The 16,169-nt window shown below is 40.5% G+C and overlaps 1 protein-coding gene across 2 annotated transcripts in view; it reads left to right on the forward strand.

Moving 5' to 3' along the window:
• ptch1 (patched 1) overlaps window positions 1–16,169 on the forward strand; it is a 174,245-nt gene that overhangs the window by 121,951 nt on the left and 36,125 nt on the right. For both annotated transcript variants that reach the window (XM_061900523.1, XM_061900533.1), the window contains exons 15-17: window positions 1,925–2,234; window positions 5,998–6,140; window positions 12,473–12,656. In XM_061900523.1, coding sequence (XP_061756507.1) covers window positions 1,925–2,234; window positions 5,998–6,140; window positions 12,473–12,656 — 637 coding nt within the window. The remainder of the gene's footprint in view (window positions 1–1,924; window positions 2,235–5,997; window positions 6,141–12,472; window positions 12,657–16,169) is intronic.

Genomic DNA, 16,169 nt, shown 5'->3' on the forward strand with positions numbered 1-16,169 from the left:
GTTGACAAGACCGGGTGAGTAAACCCGGTAAAAAATGTTACATCAACTTTGTAATTGTGAAAAATATAGCTAATTGTCAAACAAATCTGATCTGTGATAACGTATCACTTTGAGCGACTTTTTGCTCTATTTTTTTGCTTTGAAATGTTGCTGTGAGGAAGTTGCAAACAGCACCTTCAAAGGTGCAAATCGAGTAATTTTGTTTAAACTTTTGGCCATTGCTGTTCACTTGCATCGGGGTTAAGAGCTACTTGGTGCCCACTTTGTAATGAGCATGACTGCCGTCTACTTTTTGTTGTTACGTTAAAGTTAAAGTACCAATGATTGTCACACACACACTAGATGTGGTGAAATGATTCTCTGCATTTGACCCATCACCCTTGATCACACCGCTGCGCCCTGGAATCATTTTTGGTGATATAACCCCCAATTCCAATCTTTGATGCTGAGTGCCAAGCAGGGAGGTAATGGGTCCCATTTTTATAGTCTTTGTTGATGTTAAAGGAGCTGTTTGCAACCTATATACAGTTGCCAATAGGGTGCTAACTTGTAAGCATTATATTCCGCCCTCTTATGACTCTTAGTATGTATTGATGTAAACTATGCATGTAACGCGGATTAGCTTTCTTTAATGTTAGCTGATAACAGCGTTTTGGCGAGCTAGCGTTAGCTACTATTGAATGTATATTCTGTCGTAAAATGACTACAAAGAATTAGTTGCTGCTTTTGAGTATGTGCACACGCTCTACAGCTGCAAGGATTAATCAATTAAATTGATTAGAAAAACAATTACATTTAGAATGTGTTGCTTTGATTAATCATATGAGTGTAACTAATACAAATCGGGTATGGTTTATGGGTGTAGCGGCCAACAGCCTAGTGTTGTTTTTTGTTTTGTTTTAATCAATGCACACAATTTTAATGTTTGATGATGTGCATTCATTTGAAAAAATTGTGAATGTTTATGTCAATCAAAAATACGCATTTGAGGCTATTAAGTGTGTTTTATCTGATTACCGTATTTTTCGGACTATAAATCGCGTTTTTTTTTGTAGTTTGGCCGGGGGTGAGACTTGGCCAAACTATAATAAAAAAAATAATAATAATAAAAGTTTTTTATATATTTTTTTGGGTTTGGCCTGTCTCACCCCCCGCTGGACTGTGGAGAAGACTGCGACTTATAGTCCGAAAAAAACGGTACTCGATTACCATATTTCCTTGAATTGCTGCCGGGGCGCTAATTAATTTAAAACCTCTTCTCACTCCAGCACTTACCAAAGGTATGCAGTAAAAATTTGAGTGTGATGTAAGCTTGGACCCTAAATCCTACTGAATAGCTCTTAATCTTCTTCCATTTATGCGATTTCAAATTACCAGTATTGAAATCAGCCTCCTCCATTTTGAAAATGATAACAGGGGAAGTGTCACTTGTTACATCACGAGTTTGACCAGGCGGTAATACTAAGCATGCGCTAATTATTTTGGGAAGCGAGGTTGACCCGGCAGTAATTCAAGGCAGGCGCATACTATATGCTCTGCGGCAATTCAAGGAAATACGGTAATTGTACAAACTAATCGATGAACTCCATTACTAAAATAATCGACAGTTGCAGCCTTACAGCCCTCCTGGCGTGTATTTTGAATGACCAGGTAAACTTGGACCAACGAGCAATTTTTTACTCTATAATTAGCAGTTTGGAAGAATATACACCTTCAAAAAATAACAATTGGTTTCACTTTGAGCAAGTTGCAAAACAGCCACTTTAAATTAAGAATTATTTGGCCTTGGTGGAAGTCTGTTATCTATTAGATTTCAACCTAATTGATTTTGTGTTGAGGTCGAAGTTTTTGCATTTAGTAGATCAAACATGATTCACTGTAAAACTTGACATCTTTTAACACTTGCATTCCCTCCTCTTTGCAGGTGGTGGTGATCGCGCTTTTCCTCTGCTTGCTGGGAGTCAGTCTGTACGGGACCACCCAAGTAAGGGACGGCCTGGAGCTGACGGACATTGTGCCGCGAGAAACCAGCGAATACGATTTTATCGGCACCCAGTTCAAGTTCTTCTCCTTCTACAACATGTACGTGGTGACGCAGCGGGCCGAATACGCTCAGAACCAGCCTCTGCTGCACCAGCTGCACCACAAGTTCGGTACTGTCCGCTATGTGCTCAAGGAGGACAACGGGCAGCTGCCCCCCATGTGGCTTCACTACTTCAGGGACTGGCTGCAAGGTACGGAAATATACAAAACTTACTATCTTAAATACTATAGTAGGACAGACAGGTACAGTAGGCATTCGGTTATTTCTTTACACAAACTACAAAAATGATGCAGTGTTCATTGGAAGCAGGTGAGAACTGGAGATATGCTGTTATTTCCAAAATGTGAATTGATAGTAACACTGAGACTGCGTGTAGAATTTATAGTACAACAGTGGTACAGACCGCCCTGTTTATTTGAGGTCTTTGCGTGTAAACCGGCTGTCACCATGTCATTCATGACATCATCGCACAGCATCGCCTTTTCTGCACGATATAGAAAATTCCCCATTGGAAGCCAGCATTAACTGACGGTGCACTGGAATGATCCAGACGCAAGAAAATGTCATGTTACAGGAATGTTTTGTATAGGAGATGTATTCATTTGGGGCAGCACGGTGAAACAGAGGTTAGTTCATGTGCCTTACAATTAGAAGGTCCTGGGTTCAATCCCGAGCTCGGGCTCTTTCTGTGTGTGATTTGCATGTTGCCCCCAGGACTGCGTGGGTTATCTCCGGAAACTCCGGCTTACTCCCACCTCCAAAGACATGCACCTGGGAATAGGTTGATTGGCAACACTATAATTGGCCCTCATGTGTGAATGTTGTCTGTCCATCTGTGTTGGCCCTGCGATGAGGTGGTGACTTGTCCAGGGTGTACCCCGCCTTCCACCCGAATGCAGCTGAGATAGACTCCAGCAACCCCAAAAACGGACAAGCGGTAGAAAATGGATGGATGGATAATGATTCAGCAAGCTCAATGTGATTTATCAATGCTGAAAATGTTATGCGTGCGTAGTTTTGTCTATATTTGGCAAGTTTGAACGTTACTAGCAAACTGACACAGTTACACAAAAATGCCTGTGAGAAAAGTGGGAGTGGCGCTGCAGTGTCCGCTGGGCAGAAAATACGTCATCCTACAACATATTTGGACTGTCATAAACAAAAATACTAGAGAGCAATCCTTTATTAATTTTATGGATGACTTAAAGAGCTGATTTAAAAAAATTGGCTTGATGCGTTTTGGTGTCTGTTTTTTAATAGTGTTTGTTTTTTCATATTGGAGGTAACATCATGCAATATCCATTTTCTTGATGAAAGCGCTGCAATGTTGAGATGGCCCACCACCACCACAATGCGCTTAAATTTTTATGGCCACATAATACCGGTCGTACACGCAATATAATCATTTAAATAGGGCGTTCTAGACCACTTTTGCACTTGTAATCATACGAGGATGTCGTAGTGGTTTGTGTTGTGGTTTGTGCAGCCCTTTGAGACACTAGTGATTTAGGGCCATATATATGAACATTGATTGATTGATTGATGTATATGCAGTCTTTGTAGATCACACGCTGCAAACCCATTAATAGCACACACGATAATATAGTTTGCACTCGCTGTTTAGCGCAAGGTATTTGTATCTTACCAGATCAGGCCTATTGTTTCTGCATGGTTACTGCGCACACCCAAACAGTGGTGTGTTAGGGCGGTATTGCTCGGTTGGTAAAGTGGTCGTGCCAGCAACTTGAGGGTTCCGGGTTCGATCCCCGCTTCTGCCATCCTAGTCACTGCCAGTGTGTCTTTGGGTAAGACACTTTACCCACCTGCTCCCAGTGCCACCCACACTGGTTTAAATGTAACTTAGATATTGGGTTTCACTATGTAAAGCGCTTTGAGTCACTAAAGTAAAAGCGCTATATAAATATAAATCACTTCACTTCACTAGTGTGTGGGTGCAATGATTTGTGTGGCGGTCAACAGCAGAGATGTATTTATTTATTCATTTTTTGTTATACTGCACACATCTTAAAAGTGCAATTTCAATGTAGTTTATACAGTATGCATCAATGAAGATTATGGAAGCAGAAAAATCATCCTGAAATACGCATTGAGGCTACAAAGTGTTTTCTATTTGATTACTTGATTAATTGAACTAATCATCCATCCATCCATTTTCTACCGCTTATTCCCTTTGGGATCGCGGGGGGTGCCTACCTCAGCTACGATCGGGTGGAAGGCGGCGTACACCCTGGACAAGTCACCAACTCATCGCAGGGCCAACACAGATAGACAGACAACACTAGGGCCAATTTAGTGTTGCCAATCAACCTATCCCCAGGTGCATGTCTTTGGAGGTGGGAGGAAGCCGGAGGGAACCCACGTATTCACGGGGAGGGCATGCAAACTCCACACAGAAAGATCCCGAGTCCGGGATTGAACCCAGGAGTACTCAGGACCTTCGTATTGTGAGGCAGACGCACTAACCCCTCATTCACCGTGCCGCCCACAAACTAATCAATTTATTACTAATGGAATCGATAGCTGCAGCCCTAATTTAGACGATTGTAGTTGAGATAGGCGCCAGCGCCCCCCGCAACCCCAAAAGGGAATAAGCGGTAGAAAATGGATGGATGGGAGGGTAGCACAACCAACATTTTAAAGCGCATGCAGAGATGGATTTTAACTGATGGCTTGTTAGAGAGCCTGATAATTGTTTGCTTGTAGACCAGTGCATTTTGGAGACTATTCAGTAAATTTAATTCATGCATTATTTGTTTGTTTGGGACAGCGTGGCGCAGTGGAAAAGTGGCCATGCGCAACCCGAGGGTCCCTGGTTCAATCCCCACCTAGTACCAACCTCGTCACGTCCGTTGTGTCCTTGAGCAAGACACTTCACCCTTGCTCCTGATGGGTGCTGATTAACGCCTTGCATGGCAGCTCCCTCCATCAGTGTGTGAATGTGTGTGTGAATGGGTAAATGTGGAAGTAGTGTCAAAGCGCTTTGAGTACTTTGAAGGTAGAAAAGCGCTATACAAGTACAACCCATTTATCATTTATCATTATTTGTAGATTTAACAATAATGATGATGAAAGATATGGATAAAGATGCAGATGCAGGAATGCATTTTTTTTACCATTTGAGTCATTACGGCATCAATAGAACTTTCTAGAATCAAAGGCAAAGAAGGGGTATGCCTGGTGGTATTTCAATTGTGAGCTTCTTCCACATAGAAATTCTCCAAAATTGCTGAATAAGAGCTATAATGGAAGATGTGTGCATTTTACACAGTTATTGTCACAACTGTGTGCACTTTCACACAACCGGGCCCCACTCATTCCATGCTGGTGCCTTTTGTACAGAACAGTTTAAGTGGAATGAAGGCGGCACCACTGCACGTTGAAATAACACTATAGCACAATTCAGTTTAGTGCTTTTGACAGTGTCCGTCAGCATGTGTATTTTGCCTGCACAAGTCCACCCCATTCCTTGAAACGACCAAAGGAGACACAGACTGGATGTCTTCCTTGTGAGGACATAGCACATATACCGTATGCGAGCCACACAGAGCGTGTGGGCGAGTGAAGGGAACTGTGTCTGATATTGCTGTGTGCAATGGTGGGACAAATTGGAGCCAGACAGGCCCGGGGAACGAGACCCAAAACAACATCTCCCGCAGTCGGACCTCAGTGTGAGTCCTGGGAGAGCGGCGTAGGCACATATGGATTAAGAGAGCAGCGTGGAGAAGGAGACACATGTTCCTGATATATCCCCTAATGGTCTCTATGAATAAAAAACACAATATTTTCAGCTTTTTGAAGTCTTGTTTGGCGATTTAGTTATCATATTAAATCGAGCCAATCTTGTTACAAGTCAGGGGTTATGTTTCAGTGTTTTGTGTGTGGTGTTGAGTTGTTAAGTGTTGCTTTTTTTTTTTTTTTGATGGTTCCCTCAGGTCTGCAGCAGGCATTCGACAAGGACTGGGAGGCGGGCCGCATCACTCTCAACAGCTACAAAGACGGCTCTGACGACGGCGTCCTGGCTTATAAACTTCTGGTGCAAACAGGACGCAGAGACAAGCCCATAAACTTCAACCTGGTGTGTTTAGAGCTTCTGTTTTATTGCAATGTGTGCATGGCTATCTCTCGCGTCTGCCTCTGTGATTGGAGCTAAAGGAACTACGCCCACTTTACAAACTCCCTCCTTTCTGTTCCTCCTTGTCTGTCTTCCCTCATCGTCTCTCTCGCTTTGTGATGACTTTACCGAGCTGAGGAATTTAAAGCTCTCGCCGGGATCGCGGCCCGCCTTCTGAAAAACCTATTAACTCTTGCGTGTGTTAGCGTGTGATGGATGAACATGCGTGAGGGCTGCTGACAGCGGGATGTCTCCCTCGTAGCACACAGCCTGTCAGCTTAACACTTTGTCTGGGATCCTGAGGTCCACCTCATTGTATGAGGAAGGCCCAAAGGATTCTCTACCTAAAATTGCATTACCAAGAGGGGGTTTTGCACAAACCACTTTAAGCGTATTTGCTCGCCTGTGCAATTGTCAAGCATATTATTTGTCCCCACCACTGCTGAAAAGGGGTTTCAACATCTGTGTTTGAGCTGCAAACTTAATACATCCACTTAAACAAGCTTATATCCAGTGTGGAGTTGCAGGGGAAATGACACCAGCTAAGGTCTCAGCAGGAGGTCCGGATAGCAACATAGAGACAGATTAAAATCAAGCCAAATGCAAATGTATCTGACAATGACTGGAAGTGGGAAACAGACAGACAAAATGAAGATGTAGTCTACACTGAATTGTCGGCGCACTGCATGATGTAGTTTCGGGATGTTAGTCCTCCTCAGATTTGTTCAAATTACAATAATAAAGTCCCCATAGTGAATGGTCAAACTGTTGCCTTAGAAGGTTGTTGTTTTTGCCAAAATTAAATAAATGAATAAATAAATTATATATTTTTCCAAATTAATAACCTAAATTATGACTTTAAATCTTAAATAATTGTGTTGTATTATTGCATATAATTTTTTGATACAATCATGACCTGTTTATAAACTGCATTCCACTTTGTAATGATTTAGAATGAAAAATCTAGTTTAAAATTTAAACAACACTTTATATACAGTATATATAGACTGTATTTAGATTTAGATTGTATATATACATATACTGTATATATACATATAGTGTATATATACATATATATATTGTATACATATATATAGTATACATATATATGTGTGTGTGTATTTATTTGTGTGTGTATATATGCTCCTACACCCCCACAGAGAGGGAAAAGCGGTAGGAAATGGATACATGGATTTTATTTTATTTTTCTTAAACAACTTTTGAAAATTAAGAATTTTTTTCGAATCAGAAAAAAATAGATTTGCGTTTCAGATGTCAATCAATTTTTTCCAGCACCCCTACTAATTACATTTTTAAAAATAAATCTGATCTTACTCATATTATTGATTGTGTTATTTGATATAGGTCCTGCAGTCCTGGGTTCAAATCCAGGCTCGGTATCTTTCTTTGTGGAGTTTGCATGTTCTCCCCGTGAATGCGTGGGTTCCCTCCGGGTACTCCGGCTTCCTCAAACTTCCAAAGACATGCACCTGGGGATAGGTTGATTGGCAACACTAAATTGGCCTTAGTGTGTGAATGTGAGTGTGAATGTTGTCCGTCTATCTGTGTTGGCCCTGCGATGAGGTGGCGACTTGTCCAGGGTGTACCCCGCCTTCCGCCCGATTGTAGCTGAGATAGGCACCAGCGCCCCCCGCGATCCCAAAGGGAATTAGCGGTAAAAAAATGGATGGATGGATAGGTATTTGATGGCATTTTATCTCTTGATGGATGGATGGATGCTGCCAATCATCGCCCATCAAAGAGGCAATGGGCAGGATCAAATGTAATGATACAGTAATATCCTTAAATAAAATCATAACACTGCATAACATAGCACACATAACACCTAGTGAATATTAATACAGGCAATGTTTTCATTAACAATTATTTTGTGTAAGTGTAAAAAAAAAAAAGCAAATCACTGTTGAATTCAACGACCAGACGTGTACCATTACACATTTAATTTTATGAACATTAATCATCATACGAGTATAAAAAGAAGCGCATTTGTCATTGTACGGATTTGGAACAGTGGCCGATTAGAGGAAGTCTCAACTCGATACAGTAGAATGTCATTCTGTTTATTTTTGAAGGGAAAATAGTAGGGGTGTAACGGTACACAAACATTTCGATTCGGTACGTACCTCGGTTTAGAGGTCACGGTTCGGTTCATTTTCGGTACCGTACAAAAACAACAAAATAAACATTTTTTGATTATTTATTTACCAAATTTCTAAACAATGGCATAACATACATATACACACAGGGTACATTGCCAGGGTTGATGTGGTCAACATATAAAAACTAAATAAGATAAGGCTCAGAATGGTTTCCTAACAAAATCTTTCTACATTTAAAGTGTTTTTTTTTTAATCATTGATTGAGACTTGTATTCGTAGATTGCACAGTACAGTACATATTCCGTACAATTGACCACTAAATGGTAACACCCCAATAAGTTTTTCAACTTAAATCGGGGTCCACGTTAATCAACATTAAACTGCCTCCAGTTGTTGCTCAGAAGAAATAAAATGACAAAACTTTTCTTCTACATATAAAAAGTGCAACATTAACAGTTTCAAGTCAACTCAGCCTGGCTAACTTGGTAGTAAGAGGATATATGGGCTTATTGTTCTTCCATCATAGAAGTGGGTCAAAATCTAGTTTTAATGCAATACAGCAACCCCGAACGGGACAAGCGGTAGAAATGCATGGATGGATGGGCTTAAATGTCCTGCTATAAAAACATTTGTTATTACTTTAGCCCTGCATGGCTGGCCGAGGAGAGGCTGCTTGAATGCGGTGTTTGCACCACGCTCCTCCTTCTCTTCCTTAAAGCGAGCTTGACTTGAGGGTGATGACGCTTCAAAGGGGTTAGCATGTTTGACGTGTTGGCAGAAGCATACCCTACTGCTGCTGAACAATGTAGGCAAACCTCCATCCTCCATTGTTGTATCGCACCGCGAAGCCGAAGTGTTCCAAAAGGGGAGATGTTAACGGGACAGGAGGGTCTTCCAGCTCTGGCTTTTACATGTTGTCCTAGCCCGGTTGCTGCTAGCCTGCCGAGTGTTGTACCTCGCTCTGCATTGTTTACACAACGTGCGGTCCGCTACCTAATATGTCCGTGTGGAAACTCGTTCGGTACACCTCCGAACCGAACCGAAATCGTACTGAAACGGTTCAATACAAATACACGTACCGTCACGCCCCAAGAAAATAGTAGTTCCTGTATTGCTGCAGGTGTATCTAATGTTGTACTCCTACTGCCTTAGCTCAATTATTGTTCCTTCAAAGTAGGATTTGTGTTCTTTTGTGCGCTCTTTTATATTTGACAGTAAATTTGGAAATAGGAAGCGAGGCTGGATGGCGGACCAAAAGGTGAGCTAAGGGGGACTTTAGTGTCTTTTCCTCTCTGGCCATGTCGGTCTATGGCGTCAGGTATTCTGGGTACTCGTAGGGGTCAGGAGAAGCAAGCGCGTGAGCAACATTTGTACAGATGTCCTGTTATTTTTATTGCTCTCCTCCATTTGCTGGGTGGCATTTCCTTCAGTGTTAACAACCAGGTTAACTACTCACAGACGTGCTCAGGGACTCCAGCCATTTTTTTTATTGTTACGCTAACTGGAGTTATTTTTTTCCCTCCCCCTCCTCCAAAAAATCCCCATCTACCTAACCCCATTAGTAGAGCTTCACCCCCCCAGACCTTTCCCTTCCTCCGAGAGGCAGGGATTTACGGCTGAGTGAAGGGAGAGTGGCAGAGTTAAGCCTCTCCTTTGCCTCCACATGGGACGGCAGAAGTAAAATATATACCACTACAACATAATTTGAAAAGTAAATTCTAGTGGTGTAACGGTACGCTATAATCACAGTTCAGTTCACATCTCCGTTATACCGAATGAACAAAATGTTCGGAAAAATCTGATTACAAATACATACCATAGGAAATACAGTATGTAGAAGTGATCACAAGGTACAGGGAAACCAACACATGAAAATGCATGAAGGAAAAAGTACCCCTATACTGTATGTATAGGGGTACATCCATTCTATTGTGTTCTATTCTATTCTGTCTTCCTGATACTGCTTTGTGTACAAGGTAGATGGCTGTACGTTTTTGAGAAAAAAAATTGATTGCAATTTTTATTTCCAAAATTGCGATTCGATATGCGATTTTTATATTTTATACATGAAAAATGCAAAAAAAAAATTGCGAAAATAACAAGTGAAGGAACAAATGTTACTTTTTGAGTGTCCTTAAACAAATTATTGTCCCAAGGTACCACACATTATAACTATATGCAAAAATGTACTTTAAAAAATATTTGGCTTTATGCATGCACACCCAGAGCTTTTGTCTTCATCATGCTCTTAAACTGAATAAATAGTTGATAAAAAAAACTATACAGTGTTTATAATGTAATGTAAGCGTAATATATAATAATAATAATAGGGTTGTCAAACGATTAAAATATTTAATCGCGATTTATCGCATTTTTGTTTTCTGTCTATCTGTGTTGGCCTTGCGATGAGGTGGCAACTTGTCCAGGGTGTACCCCGCCTTCCGCCCGAATGCAGCTAAGATAGACTCCAGCAACCCCAAAAAGGGACAGCGGTAGAAAATGGATGGATGGATATCCGCTTTTTTGTTGTCTGTCTATCTGTGTTGGCCCTGCGATGAGGTGGCGACTTGTCCAGGGTGTACTCCGCCTTCCGCCCTAGTGCAGCTGAGATAGACTCCAGCAACCCCAAAAAGGGACAAGCGGTAGAAAATGGATGGATTGATAATCACATTTTGCTTATAGTTAACTCAAAATTAATCGCAGATAGGTACAATTTTTCATCATTATTAAGTGTATCCTTGGCAGATAATTTTCAGGGGGGTAGCTTCATATTGATGCGTAACAACAATTTAACCTTCCTTATTATTTAATAAATTGTAATATTGAGCATGCGAATCATTCTGTAATTGAGGACTCAACCAGAAATATTGTGGCTGAATTTAAACAATATTTCAGCCAGCCAGAAAAATTAGTGCCGTTATTGACATTCATAACGGAGGAGATCACCAATGAAATAAAATACCAAAAAATGTGCTTGCGCAGTGTTTATAGATTTAACAAAAGCATTTGACACAGTTATTCACAGCACCTTAATAAACAAATTAGAAAGTTATGGAATCAGAAGGTTAGTCTTGAACTTGGCTAGAAGCTACTTAACCAACAGGAAGCAATACATAAAGATAGGCGAACACACTTGTACAGACCTGAAAATATTTCGTGGCGTACCCCAGGGATCAATACTTAGACAAAAATGGTTCAATCTTTATATAAACAACATTTTTAAAGTTACAAAGGATTTCAAGTTAGCATTATTTTCAGTTGATACAACTGTGTTTTGTTCAGGAGAGAACACACAGAAGCTAATACAAATAATAACAGAAGAAATGAACAAATTAAAACTATCTTCGAATCTCAGTAAAACTAAAATAATGATATTCGGTAACAGTACAAGAGAAAGTCAAACACAAATACAAATAGACAGAGTAGACATTGACAGGGTAAAAGAGAACACATTTTTGTGTCTAATAAGCCATCCATTTTCTCCTGCTTGTCCCTTTCGTGGTCGCGGGGGGTGCTGGAGCCTATCCCAGCTGCACACGGACGGAAGGCGGGGTACACCCTGGACAAATCGCCACCTCATCACAGGGCCAACACAGATACACAGACAACATTCACACACTATGGCCAATTTAGTGTTGCCAATCAACCTATCCCAGGGTGCATGTCTTTGGAGGTGGGAGGAAGCCGGAGTACCCGGAGGGACAATCGGTAGAAAATGGATGGATGGATGGATGGGACATTTAGCTCCGTAATCATATTTTATTTTCTCCTGATTTTTATCACTTTGCGGCACTTCTTAGGCTGTCTGTGCCTTCTGTGTGTGCAATCAAGATTGTAAATGACTGAAAAGAGGGTTCACTGTGTTCAGTTAATTCCAATATTAAATAAATGCATTCAGAGCGATGCACAAAGTGAGACCTTCTTCTTTCTGTTTGAAGCGAAAAAACAATAAATGTGAGGCTCAACAATTCCAATTGGCGAACATGACTGTCATTGAAATGCCGGTGACGATGGAGAGAAAAAGGAAAATTTCAGCCTGGATGTTGATTGGATATCGATCAGTCGTGCAGCCCTAGTACAAGAATCATATTATCTACTTAATGAACCCAGCGTTTCTTCATATTTGTGTTTGTAAAGACCATAAAATAACACTTCTCCATCTCTTGGTTTTGGTAGCTGACCCGTCACAGGCTTGTGGACGCAGACGGGCTCATTAACCCCGGGGCCTTCTACATCTACCTGACAGCTTGGGTCAGCAATGACCCGGTGGCATACGCCGCGTCGCAAGCCAACATCCGCCCGCACCCTCCTGAGTGGCTCCACGACCGCACCGACTCCATGCCCGAGACGCGCCTCAGCAGTAAGTAGATTTGTGTTCACAGATGCTAGACTGACGCTCGTCATTTTTCACACGTTGCAACAGAACACGCTACTCACTGTTGCCCCTTGAGGAAGAAAGTACAAACCCTGTTTCCATATGAGTTGGGAAATTGTGTTAGATGTAAATATAAACCGAATACAATGATTTGCAAATTATTTTCAACCCATATTCATTTGAATATGCTACAAAGTCAACATAATTGATGTTCAAACTGATAAACTTTTTTTTTTTGCAAATAATCATTAACTTTAGAATTTGATGCCAGCAACACGTGACAAAGAAGTTGGGAAAGGTGGCAATAAACACTGATAAAGTTGAGAAATTCTTATCAAACACTTATTTGGAACATCCCACAGGTGTGCAGGCTAATTGGGAAAAGGTGGGTGCCATGATTGGGTATGAAAGCAGCTTCCATGAAATGCTAAGTAATTCACAAACAAGGATGGGGCGAGGGTCACCAATTTCTAAGCAAATTGTCGAACAGTTTTAGAACAACATTTCTCAACGAGTTATTGCAAGGAATTTAGGGATTTTACCATCTACGGTCTGTAACATCATCAAAAGGTTCAGAGAATCTGGAGAAATCACTGCACATAAGCGATGATATTACAGACAGTAGATCCCTCAGGCTGCATCAAAAACAGACATCAGTGTGTAAAGGATATCACTACATGGGCTCAGGAACACTTCATAAAACCACTGTCAGTAACTACAGTTGGTTGCTACATCTGTAAGTGCAAGTTAAAACTCTGCTATGCAAAGCAAAACCCATTTATCAACAACACCCAGGAACGCCGCTGGCTTCGCTGGGCCCGAGCTCATCTAAGATGGACTGATGTAAAGTGGAAAGGTGTTCTGTGGTCTGACGAGTCCACATTTCAAATTATAATTGGAAACTGTGGACGTGGTGTCCTCCGGAACAAAGAGGAAAATAACCATACGGATTGTTATAGGCGCAAAGTTCAAAAGCCAGCATCTGTGATGGTATGGGGGTGTATTAGTGCCCAAGAAATGGGTAACTTACACATCTGTGAAGGCACCATTAATGCTGAAAGGTACATACAGGTTTTGGAGCAACATATGTTGTCATCCAAGCAACGTTATCATGGACACCCCTGCTTATTTCAGCAAGGCAATGCCAAGCTACTTGTTACAGCAGCGTGGTTTTGTAGTAAAAGAGTGCGGGTACTTTCCTGGCCAGCCTGCAGTCCAGAACTGTCTCCCGTCGAAAATGTGCGGCGCAGTCCGGGTCTCCGACAGCGGAGACCCGGACTGTTGAACGACTAAAGCTCTACATAAAACAAGAATGGGAAATAATTCCTCTTTCAAATCTTCAACAATTAGTGTCCTCAGTTCCAAAACGTTTATTGAGTGTTGTTAAAAGAAAAGGTGATGTAACACAGTGGTGAACATGCCCTTTCCCAACTACTTTGGCACATGTTGCAGCCATGAAATTCTAAGTTAATTATTATTTGCAAAAAAAAAATAGTTTATGAGTTTGAACATCAAATATCTTGTTTTTGTAGGGCATTCAACTGAATATGGGTTGAAAAGGATTTGCAAATCATTGTATTCCATTTATATTTACATCTAACACAATTTCCCAACTCATATGGAAAAAGGGGTTTGTAGTATCACGAAAGAGAGATGGGCGATATGACCTAAAATCTAGATCACAATATAAATTGTACCCTCTTGCAACAACAACATATTATTGGGGATATGATTAATAGAACCATTTCAAAACGGTTTACAAAAGCTCGTAATTCGGCAGCATACTTATGCGATAACACATTGCATCGTTTCCAGTTGTAATATATTCTCATAACGTGTATTATTTTACTTGTTAATTTACTGTTGTTATTTCTGTTTGAACAATGTCTATCTGCACTTCCCTTAAATTGGAATAGATATTTATTATTTTGTTGTTTGGATACTTTACATTAGTTTTTGGGCGATACAACAAATGTGGTTAATGATCCAATTCCAAATAGTTACAGGGGCAGAGTATTGGTTATTAATGAATTATTACATTACATGAATTATTAATGAATGATAATTAATGTTAAATGTAACATGTTTAACCATAATTATATTCCGACAAAAACAAAACACAGGTGTGTAACAGTATCAATCAAATATTATTGTTATGATTATTTCCTTTTATTACAAACAATATTTTGATCAAAATAAAGTCAATGGTGCAAAATAGGTAAACAAAAGCAAAAACTACTAAAGGCTTTGATCAAATCCTTTGGTTGTTACCCTTAAAGTACTCTTGTTTCCTGGTACTAATTTCCAAAGTTGTTAAAAAAAATAAAAAAATAAATAACAATCACCTAGGGGTGTACCGGTACACAAAAATTTCGGTTCGTTACGTACCTCGGTTTAGAGTTCATGGTTAGGTTATTTTTCGGCACAGTAAGAAAACAACAAAATGAAAATGTTTTGGTTATTTATTTACCAAATTTGTAAACAATGGCTTGATCCTTTTAACATTGAAAACACTATAATAATTCTGCCCACGTTAATCCACATTAAACTGCATCAAGTTGTTGCTTTGATTAAATAAAATGACAAAACCTTTCTTCTACATATAAAAAGCGCAACATTAAACAGTTTCAAGTCAACTCATCATGCTTATTTTATTACAGCATTTGGGAAGCCTGTAGTTGATTTTTTATTTTGTAAATGTTATATTTGTATCAACATGTGATAGCACGGACCCTGCCATTCAAAACTAGGCTGTACATTACTAATGATTAATATAACTATAGCTGAAAAATAGTACAATAGCAATAGGAGTTCATGTAGGCTTTATGATGCACTTACATTATTATATACACTATCAGAGACAGAAACTCTTCATTTAACATAATGTACTTTTTTGCTGCTTCAACACACCTCAATCAACACTGTCCGTGACACACACACCGCAAAATGAGCTAACGTTACGCTAAAAGCTAACTAGCCTTCACCTAAAGCCAGGCCTGCGAGTGAGCTGAGCTGCAGTTTGTTTCTAGAAGGTCAACGGACTCATAGTGATGTTTAGAAAGTAGTTGACTTGGAAGTGTTTAGTATAACTTGGGGAGAGTCTGTTGCTGCCCTGCTAAACGCCTATCTGCTCGACGCTGAAGCGCTGACTTGATGCGCTCTGAATACACACTGCTGATTGGCTTGTTATCGCTACTGTTATAACCAATCAGATGGTTGTGTGGGAGGGACAATGGAGGGTGCTGTGTAGGAGACAGAGGCAGAACGGAGCGGAGCAGCTTGTTCAGACTTTAGCATAGGCGGCTACTTCATATGTTCGTATGGAACTCGTTCGGTACTCCTCCGCACAGAACCGGAACCCCCGTGCCGAAATGGTTCAATACAAATACACGTACCATTACACCCCTACAATCACAGCAAAAAACTATTTTACCGTAATGAAAAATATCAATCTAATCACTGTCATACTGACCATAAAGTGATACTGTACTTGGTATC

Source organism: Nerophis ophidion, linkage group LG01 (assembly GCF_033978795.1).
Source record: "Nerophis ophidion isolate RoL-2023_Sa linkage group LG01, RoL_Noph_v1.0, whole genome shotgun sequence".
NCBI lineage: Eukaryota > Metazoa > Chordata > Actinopteri > Syngnathiformes > Syngnathidae > Nerophis > Nerophis ophidion.